At 35.3% G+C, this 22,062-nt stretch overlaps 1 protein-coding gene across 1 annotated transcript in view; it reads right to left on the bottom strand.

The window, feature by feature from the left end:
• Positions 1 to 628: 628 nt before the first annotated feature.
• The window catches only part of Ing5 (inhibitor of growth protein 5), a 109,662-nt gene continuing 88,228 nt past the window's right edge, over positions 629 to 22,062 (bottom strand). The window contains exon 7 of the mRNA XM_090391517.1: positions 629 to 851. Coding sequence (XP_090247643.1) covers positions 750 to 851 — 102 coding nt within the window. The 3' untranslated portion in view covers positions 629 to 749. The remainder of the gene's footprint in view (positions 852 to 22,062) is intronic.

Genomic DNA, 22,062 nt, shown 5'->3' with positions numbered 1-22,062 from the left:
CTTTGTTTGCTTACACTTGGATAAAGGATTAAACTAAATTTATTATAGTCTAACCAAGTGAAAAATAAAACTTCCAAAATATTTTTTCTGTAGCTTACTTTATTGTAAGAATATAATATATAATACATACATACCATACAAAATATATCTTAATCAACTAATTTTATGTTATCGGTAAGGCTTCTGGTCAACACTAGGCTATTAGTGGTTCATTTTTTGGGGAGAGTCAAAAGTTATATGTGGATTTTCAAATAACATGAGGAGTCGGTGGCCCTAACCCCTCCCGTGTTGTTCAAGGTCAACTGTATATAAATTTGTTGCTATCTATTTACAAGAATACAATGTCCTCTAACCAAGCAAGAAAAACTACGAAAAAATGCTATTTTAAAGATAAACTTAAAAATTTCCTCAGAATTTGCTATATGGTCCAAAAGCACAAATCTAGAAATCTTCTGCGCATGGCAGTAGTTAAAAGTGATGCAAACTTTTGATATTTTTAATTTAACTTAATCTAAAGTAAAATTATTTGGGATACTTTAAATTAAATATACACGAGCAGCACAAATTCCTTCATATCAATATTCAATTTATAATTCTGTGTCGTAAAAATGTAATGCAAAAACACAAAGCAGCCGATATAAATTTTATTGAAGAAAATATTTTTACAATGAATTTCAGATGATCAGTTCTTACCTACCATATGAATAATATAATATTTGATAAATAATGGAAATGGCTTCTTGCACCTGTTATTTTTTTTTGCGTTCAGCTGAGCATTTTGGACAATACCACTTTCCTTTTGGCTTGCTTGTAAGACCCACACAAGCAAAATGAAACCATTCTATTGGACACTGTAAAAAAAAAGTAAAAATAAAAATCCTTTCCTAAATGCACTATATATAATATATGTTGTGGTACTCATTCTTCGCAGCCTGAATAACTGAAGATTTAAAGGATATTTATACCTTATTGTTACTTTGTAGTTCAATAATGTTTTCTTTCTCAAAGATAATAGTTGTTGTTGCTGTCTACTTTTGGCAAAACAGGCAACTCTGTTGTTTGCTCATTCCTTAGAAATCTTCATGCCCTTTTTTTTTCTACTTCAAGAGTTCTCATCGTTCGTTTACATAATGTACATCGAAGCTGGGTCATAATCCAATAAGAAAGTAAGGCAATGCCTAGGAATGGGCTTAAAGAGTTGGAAAATCCAGAAAATTTCAAACATTAAGAAACATTTTTTTTTCAAAAAAAAAAAAAAAGCTGAATGTAGGGTTGCCATATACCCTAAAATCCACTTTGTCTATATCATTCTAGTTTTCAGTCAAGAAGAGATTTCCCCTATAAATAGTGGAATAACAATCAAAGCTTTTGTGGCAAAAATATTTCACATTTATAGTTGCCTTGTAATTCAAAGAAACATCTGAACAACTGCTTGTGCTTTACAAATCTCTTCTTAAAAATTTTAGATTTAATTTAGCAGAGGGCAATGAGGCTAATTAGTGATAACCTGCACAGCAACTTTTCCATTTCAATGAACATGTACACACATGTTCAGGATTGGTTGAAATTGCATACAATACTTAGGGTCTGCTGTTGTTTGAGATTATGGCCAAAGCAACTAAGGTTATGCGGCAGGTGTATTATGTCTATTAACACGTTCGCTGCCAACTATGAATATACTCGTAGTTGGTATATGAGCCTCACAAGCCAGCTACGAATATACTCGTATGATGCTTACCGCAGGCAACGAGATTACCCGTACTGACCCTGAAGAAGTGAAAATGCTTGGCTTGTGGAGCTAGCAGCAAAAGTGTGTATACTCGTAGATGGTACATAAACCACACAAGCCAACTATGAATATACTCGTATGTTGATTACTGCCAGCAATGAGATTACCCATACTGACCTTGAAGAAGTAAAATTGCTTGGCGTACGGGAACAAACTATGCCCGAGTAGCGTGGCAGCGAACGTGTTAACTGTGTATATTCTCCTATTTATCTGTTTTGTGGGATGAAAACCTGAAGTTTCTTGGAGGAAATAATCCTGATACCTCCATATGAGAGCACAGAATCTGCTCTGTAGTGCTTCCATAGAGTACTGTGTTCAAGCTTGCCTCTCTCTCTATATATATATATATAGGCAAGTTTAAACTCTCAAAATAGATATGAGTAAAGGGAAAACAAATCTAACAAGGATGAAAAATATATGAGTAATTATCAAGTTTGAATTTAGTAAAAAAAAAAAAAAATTAATTAAATAACCTCTTTTACATATTTTAATTTTTATAATTATTAAAAAAAAAACCGAATAATAAAAATACTAGAAAGTAATATTATAAACAATTCCAAACATCAAATTAAGGTTCATGCCTTGATATATCATTCATGCAGGTAACAGAATCCAGATAGGTGTAATAAGGGAGATCATCCCAAAACAAATCAGAGCAAAAAAAAGCAAATTTTTAACAATCAAAACTTTTTATACCACAACACAGGGATCTCAATATTTAAAAAAATATTTTTATGCTGACTTACAAATCAAATATGAATTAATTGGCATAATGTCCTGTTTACAACATACTAGCATTTTCAACAACTTTTCTCTTGATACCTTATTGTATGCCTTTTCCAGATCTACAAAACTTAAATACAGATTTTTATATTCGCATGATTTCTCAGCTATTTGTCTTCAAGTGAAAATCTGATCCTGACAATCTGTATTTGCCAAAACAGTGAATATTTTCTTCCAATGTTCTATTACGTTTTGTTTTCATAATGTCATTTTATAACCTGATTCCTTTTACAGTACTCTAACCTCCATTTCTAAGCTTTTGCAATAGCCTTCAGAACATTTTGCTACCATCCTGATATTTATCTTCTATATTCTTTCTTACAAAAACCTTCCCAATGACTTCTGTTTAGTCACTTTTGCACACTGCTTCAGCATCTTACATTTTTGTCTGTAATCTCTCAAAGCATATACAGACTGACTTAGTTGTTGGAACTTTTGATATGTTTTCTTCTTTTCCATGATTGCTTGATTTGATGGACTTCCTGAGTCCATCATGCATATCTGGTTTTTCTATCCTTCCGGAGAACTCCAACCTTATTGTATGCCTTTTCATGCTGATTGATTCAGCATGTCTCCATGGCTGAATCAATCAACGTTTTCTTCTTAGTGTGCCACTCTCCAAGTTTGGTTCGTGTTTTAAAACTCCTTTCCTGTTTTTCTTGAATAATATTTGTATATTTGAGTCTATAGTTCACTGCTGAAAACTGATTCTTTTTAAAACTTCCTCGCATACCTTTCTTTCAATATGATATTCAATTTCATCCTGCTCAAAACTAAATGATCATATTTCAAATTCCCTATATCTTCTTGTGTCCCAAACCAGTGTGAAGATATCGCTCTCAATAATACTAGTAAATGAGCATTTCTTATATTTCGTGTCTTCTCTCCATGTGAATTTGTGAAACATCTTTATGCTGAAATATGGTATTAGTAATGGCTAATTCGTGTCCTGAAGAGAAATCCAGCAGATATTCACCATTATCTTTGCTATTTTCTTCCAATTTTCCCAAAATATTTCTATGTCTGGTATTCATTTTCTTCTCTGATATTAAGATCTCCAACAAGGAGCAACTCTTCCTTTTCTTTTTGTTAGTTGCCTTCTCTAATGACTTGAAAAATTCCTCTACTTCTTCTTTGGTGGAACCTCCATGGCACCCTAGACACAAATGTCTTACTGTTCTAATTATCTTTTTGATCTCTACTTAATATTGCCTGCTATTCAAGAAGATTATCCTCATGTTCAGTGTTGAATACTATAGCTACTTCTCTTTTTCCTGATCCCGACCGCTTAAATATGACATCTTGTATTTCTTGTTTAGAAGAATACTTTGGTAACACCAAGTATGTTGACACAGTACTTTTCTAATTCTCCTGCCAGCTCCACTTCTTTTCCATTGATACTTCTTGATAATGAGATGGTACATTTCCAGTAAGTCAGTTTTCACTGTTTGCTCTGGTTCTCTGGCAAAAACAGGAGGGGAGGATTGTTTAACTGGGCAATGTGCTCAGCAAGCATGCCCATTGCATTTTGGTGTACCATTACTATCTTTTGTTATAAACAAATACAGAGTGCAATTTGGCTGGCTAAATCCAAATTTGCCAGCTCATTCTCATTCATTCAATATTAAGGTAGATGCCTACTAATGGGGTGCACAATGAGAAGATAAGGATCGGATGTTAGCAGAATTCCTTAAAAGGCAACGTGGAGATCTCCTCCCACTTATCTACTTTGAACCCTTAAATGACTCCATAATGAAAATTATTTACAATAATCTCTTAGTTGTGTCCTAATCAGTCTACAGCATATGTTTCAATTTTGCTTCTCTTAATCTACACTGATAAAACTGAGACAATTCTTTCAGTGAGATATGGACTATCTTTACTAATTTTAGTCACTTTATTAGAAAAAAGTATGCAATACTTTTTTTTAACAATGAATTTTTTTTTAATAGTGGCAGTGTGCAATAATCTGTTGCACCTACCTTTAATTATTTCTCTGTCATGACTGAATATTGTGCTTTTTCATTTTTAGAACACCATTTTCACAACATGCAAATAGAACAAAAACATCATTGCGATTAGTGGAAGAGACTGGGACTGCTAGCTGTTATAATAAACCTGATTAACACAGCTATACCTAATTTTCTTTGAACTACTGCACTACTGTCAGCAAATATATCAGAAGTGTCCCCAATCTCTCATATTTTCAATACATGAAAGAAAATTCAAGCTATCCAATTACCTAGAATTTTACATACAATGATTTTAAGCATTGTTCATTATTAATTTTTCTTTTACTGTTGAAATAATTATAAAAAGTAAAATATCTAAAAGTTTAATTTCATTTTTAATGATAATTAAGTTGAATAAGGTAGATGTCAAATGGATGAATTAAACATGAAATCTGGAAGAAGGTACTGGTAACAATCAGTTGTATGAAGGCTATAAAGAACAGGCCAGGAAGTTGACTCAAGGATAGCAAAAGTGCAGTATGAGCAGAAATTAGCAAATCAGGCCAAGAAAGTTCTAGAAAGTTTTCCTGATATGTGACAAGTATATAGAAGGAAGAATGATTACAGTAAGATGTTAATGTATGAAGATGGTAGATTGATAAGTGCTGCAGAGGATACAATTAAGATATTCAGTGAACAATTCATTAGACTATATTATTCTCAAACAGTGTGAAATCATGAATGCTCAAATAAGGAAATAGGAGAGAATCATTTAATTGGTAGCAAGCAGGAGGTATATCAGAATATATCAGGAGGTATAGCAGGAATTAAGGAAGCACAATTTTAATAAGGTGATAGGAGTTGATGACATCACTATGCATCTTAAAGGAATGTTTCAGGGAGTTGGTGGTAGCTTTGACATACTTGTTTAACAAGTGTTACAGCAGCAAAGTCCCAAGGGAGTGGAAAGAAGATAAAATTGTTCTACTGTATAAATGTGGTGATAAGGTTATGGCTATAAATTATAGGTCAATTGGTGATCTAAGAGATTAGTGAGAGCTAGGATACAGAAATGGGTTGATAACAGCAGTATTCTCTGTGAATCTCAGAATGGGTTTATTAAAGGTAAATCACATTTTACAAATTTGCTTATGTATTATAACATGGTGATAAATGCATTGGACATGAGAAGATGCAAATATACAGTGGTATACTGTATATGCATCTTAAATTTTAAAAAGGCTTTTGACAGATTGCCACACTACAAGCTGCTAATGGAGCCTAAACAGATGGAATTGGATAACTGACAAGAAAGACAGATAGGTTGATGAGTGGAATGCATCACCTGAAAGTGTGGTGAATGAATTTAAGGCACAGTTTGAGGGGCATTGCATATTGTAGTGTGTACCTCCCATGGGAATCAACTAAATAAATATATATGGAATAAGAGAGAACCAGCCAAAATACTAACAAAGCTGTATACAAGACAATGCTCAAACCAATTTTAACTTATGGATCTGGGTTAGAAAGAAAACATTTAATCAAAAACTGGAGAGAACAGATAAGACAATTTTATGAGAAAAATTAGGGGACTGAACAGATGACATCAATGGCAGAATTATATTAAAAATGAGTACATTAGGAAGGACCTTAGCATTTGTTAATGTTCAGAAATATGTGAGTAGAGCAAATCTAAGGTGGTATGGTCAATTAAACAGAATGGGAAAAGAAAGTTTAGCAAAACAATTATTTTTGCAAGGATGGCAGGAAAAAAGATCCAGAGGAAGATGGTGGACTGATATAATACAAAGTGACCTACAAGACTTATACATAAGATTTGATGATGTTGGACTCGTGATTAAGATTAATGTGCATGAAAATTTTTGATATGAAGTTGGTAAATGTTTATTTTCATGTAGTATTATAATAGCTCATATCTCCTAAGGGTATATATATATATCAGGAATTTAATGATGTTTCTTTGAGCACAGTATAGTTCTCAGGAAAATAAATCGAGGAGGGAGGGATTATCTACAGATTACATAAAACAGAATTGAACTGAAACATAGATAAAAGTAGGTTATTAAGATTAGAGAGTGTAAGCAGAGCTAATCTAATGTTCACTTAAACAGAATGAAGATAAGTGAAATCATTAGCCAACACATACAAGTTTCTTTTTTTATATTGATCCCATATATGAGAGGTTGAGGCCTATAGGCACATCAGTGCCATGTGCAGGAGTGCAGATGAGGACAGAGAGAGAAGTTTATTTATTTATTTTTTTGAAGAGTTACAGGCTGTAGTTGTTTGGGAATACTTCTTGAGGAAGGTTGTTCCAGAGGAAAAATGGAAGACAGCTGACAGGTACTTTAGTCATGAAGATATTTCAAGTGCAAACTTTGTTTGTTTACCTCACACTTGGATAAAGGATTAAACAAGAATATAATTTGATGATCATGTTGATTTTTTTGGACCAAAAAACTAATCTCATAAATATAACTAACACTGAGTTTCATCATCATCAAATTCCTGCCATGTACCCTCAAGGGGTGTACAGGATATGATAGTACTACATGAAAAAAATTACATCATTACTAACTTCCTAACTACAATTTTCCTCCAAATCAGTCTATTACTTGTCAAGACTCCAACATTATCAGATCTTATATTTCTATCATCTAAGGCACTTTGTACCGTATCAATCTGCCTATATCTTGGTCTTCCTCTGGGTCATTTTGCTGCCAACCTGACAGAGAACACTAGTTTTGCTAATCTTTCTTCGCCCATTCTGTTTAAGTGACCATACCACCTGAGATTAGCTCTGCTAACGCATTCCTGGATGCTGACAATGTCAAGTTCTTTCCTAATATCCTCGTTTTTAATATTATATTGCCATTGATGCCATCTGTTCACGCCTCTAATCTTTCTCAGGACTCTCATATCTGCGGTCTCTAGTCTTTGGTCAAGTGTTTTACTTCTGACCCAGCTCTCAGATCCATAAGTTAAAACTGGTTTGAACACTGTCTTGTATACAGCTAATTTAGTGTTGCGACTAATTTCTCTCTTATTCCATATGAATTTATTCAATTGACTTCCCACCATACCAGCTTTGCTGATTCTGTTGTCTATTTCTATATTTAATTTACCATCTTCACTAAAAATCGTGCCTAAGTAGCTGAAATGTTTTACTTGTTCCACAGGTTCTCCATTCACAACACAGTTGACATTTTCAATGATTCTGCCTATTTTCATTGTCTTTGTCTTTTTATTGCTGAACTTCATACCATATCTATTACAACAGTTATTCAATTTAGTCAGAGAATCTTGCAGACTTGTAGCGGATTTATTTAGAAGTATAACATCAATCGCATAAAGCAAAGAGCAAACATTAACATCTCCAATTTTGATATCATGTTTAATACCACTTTCCTTCATAATGTGATCCATATAGATAATAACAGAGGGGATAATGTACATCCTTGTCTCACACCAGATTTAACATTACACTTCAATTCTAACTGCTGACTTACAACTCAAATAAAGACTAAGTATTGCTTGATATAATGTCCCATTGACACCATATAACTGCAGCGTATTGAATAGCTTCTCTCTTGGGACCTTGTCATATGCCTTTTCCAGATCGACAAAACTTAAATACAGATCTTTGTTATATTCCCATGCTTTCTCAACTATTTCTCGTAAAGTGAAGATCTGATCCCGACAGCCTCTATTTGGCCTGAATCCAGCTTGTTCTTCACCAAGCTTTTCTTCCACAATTTTTCTCAACCGTTTCTCAAGTATACTTGCATAGATCTTGCCAGGAACACTCAGTAGGGAAATACCTCTGTAATTCTCACATTCAGTTTTATTTCCCTTTTTATATTTGGGTACTATGAGAGCTCTACTCCAATCATCTGGAATTCGTCCCTCTGTCCAGGGTTTCTGAACTATGCAGTGCGGCCACTGTAAGACTTTTATACCGCCATACTTCAGCATTTCTGGTCGAATATCATCTACTCCTGCTGCCTTTCACCATTTTAAGCCTTTGATAGCTTTTTCTACTTCAAGTATGGATATGTATTCCTGACTGCATGCCTGGTCAGTGTTTTTTACCACTGTGCTGTCATCACTGTTTCATTTAGCAGTTTTTCAAAGTAATTACTCCATACTTCAAGGATATCTTTTTCTCCCGTTTTCATGTCACCTTTATCATCTCTAACTCCTTTTACAGCACTCTTTCCTTCATTCCTAAGCTTCTTCAACAACCTCCAGAATATTTTGCCACCTTCTTGATATTTATTTTCTATATTCTTGCCAAAGTCCTCCCATGACTTTTGTTTAGCTAGTTTTATACAGTGTTTAGCTTTCTTGCATTTGTCTCTGTATTCTGTAAGAGCACAAGCTGACTTATTTGCCAGGAACTTTTGATATGCTTTCTTCTTTTCCTTCACTGCCTCTTTAACTTCCTGTGTCCACCATGGATTTCTAATTTTTCTATCCTTGCAGACAACTTCACCATATGCCTCTCTAGCTGAATCAATCAGGGCTTTCTTCAAGGCTTGCCACTGAATCTCCAAGGTTTGATTCCTGTTCTCAAACTCTTTCATTTTTTCTTCAATAATCTTTGTGTATTTTAGTCTACAGTTCACATCTGAGAGCTGCTCAACTTTTATTCGCTTTAAAACTTTCTTACATGTTATTCTTTTCAATATGAAATTCAATTTTATCCTGCTCAAGACTAAATAGTGATCACTTCCAATTTCAAATCCTCTGTACACTCTGGTGTCCTGCACCAGGGAGAAAACATCACTATCAACAATAACATAGTCAATGAGACTTTTCTTATTCCTAGCCTCTTCTCTCCATGTGAATTTGTGCACATTTTTATGTTGGAACATGGTGTTAGTAATAACCAGTCCATGTCCTGAGCAGAAATCCAACAGATATTTGCCATTATTATTAACTATGCTCTTTTCTCCAAATTTTCCCAAAATATTTTTGTATGTCTCACAGTCATTTCCTACTCTGCTATTTAGATCCCCAACAAGGACCAACTGTTCCTTTTTCATTGTGTCAGTTGCTTTTTCTAAAGCATCAAAAAAATTCCTCCACTTCTACCTTAGTAGAACCTTCTGTGGGACCATAGGCACAAATAAGTCTCATTGTCCAGTTCCCCATTCTCATGTTTGCCCACATTACTCTACTTGAGACTGACTGCCATTCAAGAATATTAGCCTCGTATTTTGTGTTGAATACTATGGCTACTCCTTCTTTTCCTTGATTGTCATTGCCTGAATATAACATTGTATTTATTGCTCAGAAAGATCTCACCAGTTTTTGTCTTTTTTGTTTCAGTCACCCTTATTATGTCGATCTGGTACTTATCTAATTCCTCAGCTAGCTCCATTTCTTTGCCATTCAGGCTTCTTATGTTGATAGTACCGGTCTTTAACTCTGGTAAAGTTCAGTTGGGGTGTGTTTTCAGATTTGTTCCAGTAGCTGACTTTTCGCTCTTCGTCCTGGTTCCCTGGCGAAAACAACAGGGGCCTTGTTTAACTGGGCGATGCCCCAGCTGGCATGAAATTTGTCATGTTGTACCATCATTTTTTATTTTGGTTTAACCAATGAGAATATAATTTTGTCGGCTAAATCCCAAATTGCCAGCCCATCCTCGTTATCCAAGTAAATACCCAACAGGGTGCACCATGAGAAGGTGAGGATTGGACATTAGGTCAGAATCCCTGGTTGGTTCTCCGCGTTCCTTTATAGGCTATGTGGAGGTTTCCTCTCAGCTTTGACCCTTAAGCACCCCAACACTGAGTTTACAGGTCATAATAATTATTTAATAAACCTACTAGTTTCACCACTTAAGCTAGTGACTTCATCTGGGTTAGGATGAACACACAAATATACAAGCATTAAATATGAATCATTATATAACTAAAAACACTGAATATGTAGGAACCATTACACAAAAATACAAGTAAAACAGAAACATGTGGAGTGCAGAAGCTGGTACATGGTTAGTTATTGTTCAGCAAGTGTGCCCGATAGTTTGCAGAATAATTAAAGTCTGATGTGTTTAAAGATCTGATAAGTGTCATGCAAAATCATCCCTTGGTTTCTGTTGAGAGTGCCTTGTGGCTACACAAAGAGACTTACCATTGTAGCCTCTTTTGGGCCTTGTAATGGGAAGCCCTCTATCTCCTCTTTGTGCAGACTAATTCATGAAAAACTTCAAAAAAGATGTCTTGTTATCTACAAATCCTAAACCACCACTTTGGTGGAGATATGTAGATGACATATTCATAATATGGAAACAGTGTGGCTGAGTTACATTTTCTGTCATCTATTAACTCTTTCCACCATAAAACCAAATTCACTTTAGATCTTGAAAATGACCTTTTCTACACTTTTAATTATGAAAAAAGCAGACAGAAGCATTTCTCTTGTACTGTAAGCCAACTCATACAGGTCATTATCTACATTTCCCCTCTTTGCACCATATTTCACAAAAATTAGGTATTGTTCATATGCTGAAAAAGAGAGCAATCTCTATTATAAGGGATGAAGAAACACTAACAGAAGAATTACATTCTCTTCTCCAACTATTGATCAGCAATGGATATCCTAAAAAAAAAAAAATGACACTAATAATACTATTCTCTAATCCCTCTTCTCAACAGATCCATGACATTCATTACAGAGCCTAGGTTTCCATACCTTTTATTGGCAAACTTTCACTAAAAATCGCAAATCTCCTGACATTAGAACGGCCCTTCAAACCCATTATGATGGTATGAAATCTGTCACGCTCACCCAAGGATCACAACCCCCTTTAACAAACATCCTAGAGTTTATAATATTCCATGTTCTTGTGGTCTTAATTATGAAGCTTAGAAATAAGACAAAAGGAGCATATTGGAGATATCAATAACAACAGAGAAGACAGCTGAAGTCTGGCATTCCATTTCTCCCACATTCACCATAACATTGATTGGGACAAGAGCTCCATGCTGTACATAGAAGACAACTTCAGTGCCTGCAACATCAAAGTGGCTACAATGTAGCCGCTTTGATGTTGTACCATATGGTGCTATAGATGAAACTGTACCACCATTGGCACACTGTTGGTTGCTTAAAGTTTCAAAGTGACCAGGAGCTTGCAGCCTTCGTGTTCAAGCTTAAGTGCTGGAAGAAACTCATGTTAGAGGCTTATAGAGTGAAATAGCACTGAGAAAGGATTAAAATCTTATTTAATTCTTCCAATATTTCACCTGTCACTGAGACATTATCAGGGAGAGACCTGCAACACACAAAGCAAGACAAAAGTAAGTGAAACATGTGGATGAAGACTAGAGTTCTAATTAGATGAGGTATCCTCTGTGGGTAGCCTAGGATGTAAACTGGGATCTCAAAATATTAGTATTTCCCATATTTTACTCATTTAATGTAAACATAGTTATTTAAATTAGTCTGATTTCTGAGAGCAGCTGCAAATTCCAAAAATAGTCTTTCTCTTTTAAATTTACTGCAGTGGAGCATTGTGATCTTTTTTCTGACTGACTCTATGAGCCACATCTAAAGAATGGTCTGCAAGGCCCAACTGATCATAGTCATGACTGCAGATGTGCGTGTGTGTATATATATATATATATTTTTTCTGTCCTTTCATGTGGATGTTGGCTGATCTTCCTGTCTGTCCATATAAGCTAACTTGCAGGAACAGGGCACTTTATATACTCCAGGCACAGAGAGAGAGAGAGAGGAGGGAGCTGATCTTGAGCAATATAAGGGTAGCAAGCTCTCAGTGAGGCTTGAAAGCCATGAGGATATTGCAATTCTTTAACTCTGGCTATTTTTTCTTAAGTGCCTGGGACATAATGGATCATGATCAGAAAAAAAAAAAAAAAAAAAAAAAAAAAAATCAGCTAACGCCTTTTTATTCCCGTATACGGGGAGTAGGCGAGGCCATTTAGCCCTATCTAACTTTTGGAGACTGAGTGGGCAGTCCAATCTCCACTGGTACCAATCAGAGATAGATGGCCCAAGGCTATCACTAATTAAGCGGTACTCAGTGAAGAGAGACGGCTCAAATGTGCCACCATCTCGTGGGGTCCCTAACCCTAACACAATATATTTAATGTCTGAAAATAATGTGGGTTCTACGGTCGATTTTCTTGAGTTTACAGGACGAAAAACCCGAGTTTCCGGGAGGAAAAACCTGCTTGCCGGTGCCAGAGATCGACTAACTCGGGGAACCGGTCGAAAAAAGGCTTAGAAAAATTTCCTCTAGTCGCCGACTAGACTCAAAACCAAGTCTTCCTTCGTGCGGCCAAGCGCCGTGGTTGGCAAACGCCACATCCACTGAGCTACACAGGCACTAATGGATCATGATAGCATTACTAAAATCTTTCTGAAGAGAAGGTCAAGGATTGGGATAAGGATTTGATTTTTTTTCTCTTCTTGATACTATAGGAACTGTAGCCATTACATAAGAAGATGTGGTGTATGTGATTAAGTTCTTAAAACCAAGTATAAAATTTCATGGTATCTTTAACACGCACATATATATATATGTGTGTGTGTGTGTGTATACTCCAGATGACCATAATATGAAGGTCGAAATGTCAGGAAATTAAAAATGATTACTTATAACATGGTTGTAGAGTCCATAATTTGTCTAAAATGAACCTAGAACAAAAATGAATATTAAAACAACTGATACAACCACAAGAAAGAATCTACGAGGATATAAGAATATAACATAAGTTATCATCATCAAATTCCTGACATGTATCCTCAAGGGGTGTACAGGATATGATGATGACATAAGTTGTCTTCATAACTCTGCTGTCTGCACGGTTAGCCTAGTGGCTTTGCGCTTCGCAACCATATGCCTCAGGAAGGAGGGTCCTAGGTTCGATTCCCGTCAATGACATGAGGAGGCTTAAGGATCTTCCTCAGCCATAGCCAAGTTAGCCGGTCTTGGGCATGGACAGCAGGGTTTTTTCCGCCAGTTTATCTGGTGTTTTTCATCCCGCAAGCAGGCAAACCGGTCCGAGGATACACACAGATTACAATCAGGAATATTGACCAGCCATAGGTCTGATTCGTCAGCCTATGCCGGTTCCAGAGCCTGGATAAAATTTGGGGGGACTAGATGGTATCGTGAACGCCCGTAAAAAGGGGGAACGCTGTATCATCACACGGAATTTATTTATTTATAACCACCCCCTCTCCTTGTATATTTCATTTTGAAAAGTTTTTTCCTGAACATCAAGGCATATGCCTTTTCCAGCTCTACAGCACTGAAGAACAGATCCTTGTTATATTCTCACAATTTCTCAATTATCAATTGTAAAGTAAAAATCTAATTTTGACAATTTCTGTTTGGTTTGAACCCAGCTTGTTCTTCTCCAAGTTTCTCTTCCACATTTTTTCTTAACTTGTTCTCAAGTATGCTTGCATAAACATTACCCAGAATACTTAGTATGAGAAATTTCTCTGTAATTTCTACATTCAGCTCTATCTCCATTTTTATAGATTGAAACTATGAGAACTTTACTCCAATCATCTAGAATCGGACCTTCTGACCAGGCTACCTGAATTATGCAGTGTAGATACTACAAAAAATTAACTCCATATCTGAGCATTTTTACTTCAGCTGCCTTTCCACATATCAAATTTTTGATGGCTTAATATAAACTCCCAATTGCATTCCTCTTGACTATTTTCTTCCACTTTTCTATTACTTTTTGTTTCGTTTAACAGTCTTTCAACGTAATTACTCCAGACAATTATAATATCTTTTTCTTCAGTTTCATATCAACTTTTCTTTCTTTCTTTTAACCCTTTTTATAGTCACTTCTGGCTACAGATGTCTCCCAATTCTCTCTCCCCATCTGTTTCTATCCTGAGCTTGTCGGTGCCAAAGAGTTCCAACTGTAGAAAGATGGTCAGATGTTGATAACTCATATCAACTTTATCATCTTTAATTCCTTTTAAAGTAAAGTATTCTTTCTTCCATTTCTAAGCCTTTTCAATAGTCTTCAGAACTTCAGAACACAACCTTACTAATATTTATCTTCTATATCCAAACTTAAGTCTTTCCATGACATTTGCTTAGCTATTTTTACGCAAAGCTGAGCTCTCTTACTTTTTTTCTCTATATTCTTTTAAGACATCTGCCAACTTATTTAGTAGGAGCTATTCATTTGCTTTTTTTTCTTTTCCAGAACTGCTTCTTTAACTTCTTGTGTCCACCATGGTGCCCTTATTTTTCTACCCTTGCAGACAACTTCACCACAAATTGCCCTAGCTGAATCAATCAATCAATGTTTTCTTAATAGTTTGCCACTGACACTCCAAGGTTTGGTTCTGGTTTTTGAACTGTTTCATTATTATATTTTTTTTTAATAATGTTTGTGCAGTTGAGTCTATAGTTAACCTGTAATAGCTGTTCTACTTTAATTATTTTCAGAACTTTCTGACATGTTCTTCTTTTTGATCTGATATTCATTTTTATCCTACCTAAAACTAAGTGATGACCACTACCAATTTCAAATCCTCTGTATATTCTTGTATCCTAAACCAGCATGAAGATATCACTATTAACAATAACAAAGCCAATGAAGCTTTTCTTATTTCTTGCATGTTCTTTCTCTCCACATCAACTTCTGCACATCTTTTATGTTGGAGCATGGCGTTAATAATGACTCTTCCATATCCTGAGCAGAAATACACATGATGGCACAAATTGATGAGATTTTATGCTAGCTGGGGCATTGCTCAATTAAACAAGGTCTCTGCTGTGTTTGTGAACCACAAAGTACCAGGTACTTACAATTAGTGTTATCCTTGCTCTTTTCTCCAAACATTCCCAAAACGTTTCTGTATGCTTGGTGAGATTTATTTCTACTCTGTTGTTTGGATCTCCAATAAGGACCACTTTTTCATTTCTTTATATCAGCTACTACTTTATCTCAATTCCTCCATTTCTTCCTTAATAGAATCTTCTGTGGGACTATAGGCACAAAGTTTTATTGTCTATTTTCTCCATTTTGAAGTTTGCTCAGATAACTCTACTTGAAATTGCCTTCAAATCAAGAAGTTTATCTTTCCATTTGGCGTTGAATGCTATTGCTGCTAGTTTTTTTTCCATGATTGTTATTGCCTGAATATAATATCCCATACTTATTATTTAGTAGGATCTAGTTTTTTTCCTCTTCAACATCAATTAAGCTCACCTGGTACTTTGTGGTTCACAAAAACAGGAGAGACCCTGTTTAATCGAGCAATGCCCCAGCTAGCATAAAATCTCATCAGTTTGTGCCATCATGTGTATTTCTGGTAGAGAGTACAATATGGTTGGCTAAGTCCTAAATTGTCAGCCCATCCTCATTAATTCAATATCTAGTACATATTTATTAACAGGGCACGCCATGTAAAGTGAGGTTTGAACATTGGATAAAAAGTTGTAGTCAGTTCTCCACTTCCTTACAGGGCAATGTGGGGGTCTCCTCCCAGTTATCCAGCTTTAACCCTTAAGTGACCCAAATTTTTTTGTATTACAAAATATTAAGATGTTTGTATTATGAGAGATAGTCATAATTTTTATACATGTAGAGTGCATCTCATTCATAATTCAGGTTTCATTTAGGTCAATTCAGTATACAGTGGATGACCAGAAGCTTTTGTGCAATCAAGGGAATAGTATTTGTCTTAGTTACAATATTAAAACATTTTATTTTTCCAAATTGATCTTTTTAAATATCAAATCTTGTTTGCCTTAAATGAATTGATGTTAAAATTCATCACTTGCTTGATTAGTTTTCTCTTTATTTCTAACTTACACTTGATTGCTTGCCTACTAATCATGAATGTTTTGGCCCTTTCACTTGATATGTCTTGCGTGAAGCGGCTAAGGAATTATCAGTGCCCTTTACCATGTTGTTTAATCTGAGTCTCAGGTCTGGTTTAGTCCCAAAGGTGTGGAAAGAGGGGAAAATAGTTTCACTGCATAAAGGAGGATCCAAGACTACGGTTGCAAATTACCGACCGATCAGCATATCAGGAGTCGTTGTCAAGGTCTTGGAGAAAGTAGTCAAAGGAAAAATACAGGGATGGATTGATGAAAATGAGATACTGTACAGGGGACAGCATGGCTTTGTGAAGGGTAGATCATGCTTCAGTAACTTGCTCAAGTTTTATAACAAGGTGATGGCAGAACTGGATAAGGGAAATAGGTTTACAGTGATACTGCTGGACCTGGCAAAGGCGTTTGACAGGATACCACATGGAATACTAATCCGTAAACTACAACATATGGGAATGGATATAGGGTTGGTGAGATGGATAGGTGGTTGGTTGATGGAGAGATATCAAAGAGTAGTTTATTCAGGAGTAGAGTCCAAAAGACGGCCAGTGACTAGTGGTGTGCCGCAGGGTTCTGTTCTTGGACCACTGCTGTTTAATCTGTTCATTAACGATATAGGGAAGGATCTAAGTGGAACAATTCATTTGTTTGCTGATGATGCAAAGTTGGGTAGGGCAATAGTGAATGCAGAAGATGTCAAAGTCTTGCAGGATGACTTAGATAGATTGGAGTTCTGGGCTAAGGAGAATGGATGCCAATTTAATGTGACAAAATGTAAGGTTATGCATTTTGGGGTGAAAAGATTAGCAGCAGTTTACCACATTGGTGGAACTGTACTCCAAGAGATTGATGAGGCCAGGGACTTGGGAGTGTTGGTGGATAGGGAGATGAAGTTTAAGGGGCACATTGCGAAAGTAGCTAAATCAGCTCATCAACTCACTTGGTTGTTGAAAAATACCTTGACAAGCAGAGACAAGCAAGTTATTGTACCTCTGTACCGAGCCTTGATAAGACCTCATCTCGACTACTGTGCCCAGATTTGGTCACCTCGGTTCCTTCTTGATGGGGAGGAGGTGGAGAGGATCCAGAGGCGAGTGACTAAGATGATGACAGGTCTATGGAATGAACCATATGAGAACAGGTTGAAGATTTGTGGGTTGCAGAAACTAGTTGATAGGCAGAAAAGGGGAGATATGATCGAGACATTCAAATTGCTAAAGAGATTCTATAGGATTAATTCAGAGGATATTTTTGAGATCAGGACTGGTGGTGGGAGAACTAGGGAACACCAATGGAAGCTGGGCAAGAGTGGGTTAGCAGGGGTGTTAGAGCTGGGTTCTTTACTTTTAGAGTGGTAAATGAGTGGAATAAGCTGCCAGAGTCTGTTGTGGGTGCTATGACGGTGAACGAGTTCAAGGCAAGGTATGATAGATACTGTGAGCATGTAATCGCATAGTTGTGTGGACATGATGTTTAGGGCCTCCCTCGATGAGTCTAGGGACTCCTGGAGTCGCCCGAAATAATAATAATAATAATAATAATAATAATATTTCCATGTTATATTTTTGACAAATCTGTTGGAAATGAAATACTTCTATTCGAAATTATCTAATTTGTCTCCTACTATTACTATGTTATCCACATATCAGATCAGATTATTATCAATTTTTCTTCTATTTAGCTTGTTATCTGTTATTAGTTCTCTGACTATTTCATCATCACTAAAAACAATAGTGGATTAATGACTCATCCAGTCTAATTCCTTTCCTCATTTCAATTTCTTTTGTTTGATTCATTAAGTGTCTTATTACACATTTATTACTTGTATAAATATCTTTGATAAGAATATAATAAATTTAGTTTAATCCTTTATTCAAGTGTGTGGAAACAAAGTGTGCGCCTGAAAGTATCTTCAGGACTGGGGTAAGATAGTAAAGACTAGGCAACTCGTTGCAAAGGTGGAGCAAGCTAACATCACTATCTCAGTATCTCCCATAATGCAAAACACATCTCCTTGCAGATATGTATAATGTTATACATTAAGGGAAGGGCCACTACCCAGACTAGTTTTGACCTTTATTGAGGTCTCTTCAGTGGGAGTCAGGCCCAAGTGGAGATACCAGGCAGAAGCATTAGCAAGGTCATCTCCTCCTATAGGAGCTGCCAAACGGTGTGCCACCTTTTTATTAAATTACTCTGGATTTAGAGAAAGATGTTGAAAGTTTATTGTTCACTTGATCAGACTATAATAAATTTAGTTTAATCCTTTATCCAAGTGTGTGCAAACAAAGCTTGCACCTGAAAGTATCTTCAGGAATGGGGTAAAGTGGTACAACACCGGGCAACTCCTTGCAAAGGTGGAGCAAGCTACCAACACTCCTATCTCAGTATCTCCCATAATGCAAAACACGTTTTGCATTATGGTCTGGGTAGTGGCCCTTCCCTTAATGTATAACATTATACATATCCGCAAGGAGATGTGTTTTGCATTATGGGAGATACTGAGATAGGAGTGTTGGTAGCTTGCTCCACATTTGCAAGGAGTTGCCCGGTATTGTACCACTTTACCCCAGTCCTGAAGATACTTTCAGGCGCAAACTTTGTTTGCACACACTTGGATAAAGGATTAAACTAAATTTATTATAGTCTGACCAAGTGAAAAATAAACTTTCAACATCTTTGATAAGGTTTACTATGTTCGTATTTTCTTTTCACTATATTTGATAAGGTAGTGTGGCCAAGCGGTCTAAGGTGCTGGTTTTGCCGGCCTGGCTGGCCGAGTGGATAGCATATCTGCTCTCCAACAAAAATGATGCAGGTTCAAATCCTGCCCTGGGCATGGATGTTTGTGATTGTCTATGGAAATACCAGTGGTGGTCGGCAGTAGATGCCGTTGGTGACTGAATAGTGGAGACGAAGTTATAGAGCAGGTGCCCTCCCTCGATAAGTTATTGGACTCACTGGAAGTGTCAAATAATAATAATAATAATAATATTTAAAATATTTTCTAATTTTATATCACTGAATGTTGTATAAAAAATCTCTAAAACGCATAAAACAAGGAGTGTTATATTCTAGTGATTTTTCTATTAGTTGTTTTACTGCAAATATTGCATCTGTGTATGATTTTCCAGATCTAAAACCATGTTGTTGACTATTTAATATCAAAGATTCATAATGTCATGAATAAAGTTTGTAGAGATTTTAAAAGTTATTGGTAACAGATTATTCTCTCTATAATTATTTGGATCTGCTTTATCTTCATTTTTAAAAATTGGCATTATGATATATTTTCTCAATTCATCTTGGTATTTGATTTTTAAAAAACACTAACAGGAAAACATTATTTCTCTTCCTCCATATTTTAATAACTCATTCTATAATTTGTCTATTCCAGCTTATTTCTAATTTTTCCAATGTTTTTTGTGTGGTGTGATGTTATTTCTAAATCTTTGTTTTTTTTAAGTTTTCAGGTAAAGTGATTTTTACTTCATCCTCATAATTTAGTTTTGGTTCTTCTCAGCATTTCTGTTCAATTAAGGGTATATTTATATACCCATATAATCCAGTTCTTTGGTTTCTAATTAAAATAAACATAACTAAACACAAACAACTAAAAAAAGTAAACAAAACTAAAACTACTTTAATTACAAAAAATTTTTAAATAAAAGAAATTTATAAATTTAACCAAAAAAAAAAAAAATTAAACACATAAACACTGCTATCTATCCGCTGCACTTATAATAATTTAAAAAATGCAAAAATTGTAACAAAAAATTTAAATAGAAAATGTTAAAATCTGCCTATAATCACTAATTTTGCTTTTGTTTGAAACAGATTCAGCATACCTTGTTTTTTATTTGGGTAATAACTAGGTAAACAATTTACAAATTCAAAAATTACTAAAATTCACTTTTAATAATAAGAACAGTTCAAATGTTCTGAAATCCTAAAACATGAAAGCATACAAGAGTTTCATGCATTTTTTTTTTCATGTGTTTTTCACTTTGGGCTACTCCTGCATGATATATCACTATCAATATTATTTTCTTGGACATCTCTAGGAAGTAGTCAAAGATTAATTGCAAGAAGTCCACTCTAACCACTGTTTGCTCAGTACTTATCCAACCTCTCCTTAAACTTGTTCACTGATGAAATTCTGAACTGACAAACTACCTCGAACTCATTTACTGACGAACTACCTCTGACAGCTGATTTCACCTCATTCAACCCTCCAAGCAAAAAATATCTAGTCCTAATATCTGCATTAATCAAACTCTTACATAATTTTAAAGGGTGAACCCTTGTTCTCTCCCTTACTGCCATGTATTGAAAAAAATTTTTGGTGTCAGTCTTACAAAACCCCTTTAATTACTTATGTGTTTCTATTATGGCTATCAACTAGTCTTTGAAGTCTACAGACCTTCAAAGATCAGTTGATAGTCTTTGAAGATTTCCTCATTCCTGCAGAATCCAGGTGACCTGATCTGCACAAAGTAGTTCAAATGTGGCCTTGTAAAATCTCGCATGATAAGTTAAATTAGTTAATGTATCAGGCTCTTTTACAGGGGTTTCAAACACGTATATATAATGAAAAATGTGAAATTAGAATAATAATTAAATAATACTTTATATTCTTGTAAAGTGCATAAAATAATTCCTGCTGAAAGTTGTATGATATACTAAAGATAGGGGATTAAACAAGATTGGAAAAGTGAACCAGTAAAAGTTCACAAGGTCTTGGGAACAAAATTAAGCACCCACATTACAGATGTTTAAAGGGAGAGTAGTGAAGCGATGTAATCATACAAAGAGGCAATCACCGAAACTTCAGTACTAAAATAAAGGATTAGAAACTCATTGTGAGTATTTTTTTTTGGCAACTAACTTAATTAATTTTAGAATAAGATTACACTGGGGTTTTTTTTACCAATAAATTTAATGATAAATTATGCCAACAAGTTTCACAAACTGGGCTGTTTGGCTTCTTCAGGGCATACAAATGGTAAAGACAACTCAAAGTCACTAGTACATAGACCAAACGTATAAAATATAACAAAATTAAAAAGACGTGTAACATCATATGCATGGAGTGTGTGTTTCATTAGTTATTGTTGTGTGTGTATGCTCTGTAGTTTGCAGCAAAATCAAAAAGATGGAGATGGACATATCAGCCTTAGAGCCATCAGCATCATATCAAAAGAAAAAGACCTCCAAGAAGAATTAACTCATATATCACAGACCCTGGTAAACAATGGCTATCCAAGAAATTTAATTAAAAAGATTCTTCATAGCAACCCGATGCAACAACAAATTTGCCAAGACTCAATATAAATCCTCAATTTCCATCCCTTATGCAGGAATGGTGTCAAAAAAGATTGCCACACTCTTCAAACCTTTTGAAATTAGAGTAACTTTCAAACCGATCAAGACGATCCGAAACATTAAGGTCACCAAAAGACAGCAATGCCTTCTTGAAATACACTGGAGTATACAACATCCCTTGTTCTTGTAGTCTAAACTACATAGGTCAGACATCAAGAAGTCTTGAAATAAAAAAAAAAATTAACATGCAGGGGATGTTAAAAACAACAGAATAGATAGTTCTGGATTAGCTCTCCGCACCTTATTTTAGAAGAAAATTTCCGGTGTCGCAATTT

This window comes from Typopeltis vanoorti, chromosome 4 (assembly GCF_054136105.1).
Source record: "Typopeltis vanoorti isolate ZY-2024b chromosome 4, IOZ_Tvanoo_1.0, whole genome shotgun sequence".
NCBI lineage: Eukaryota > Metazoa > Arthropoda > Arachnida > Uropygi > Thelyphonidae > Typopeltis > Typopeltis vanoorti.
This window is presented reverse-complemented; position numbering and strand designations above follow the sequence as displayed.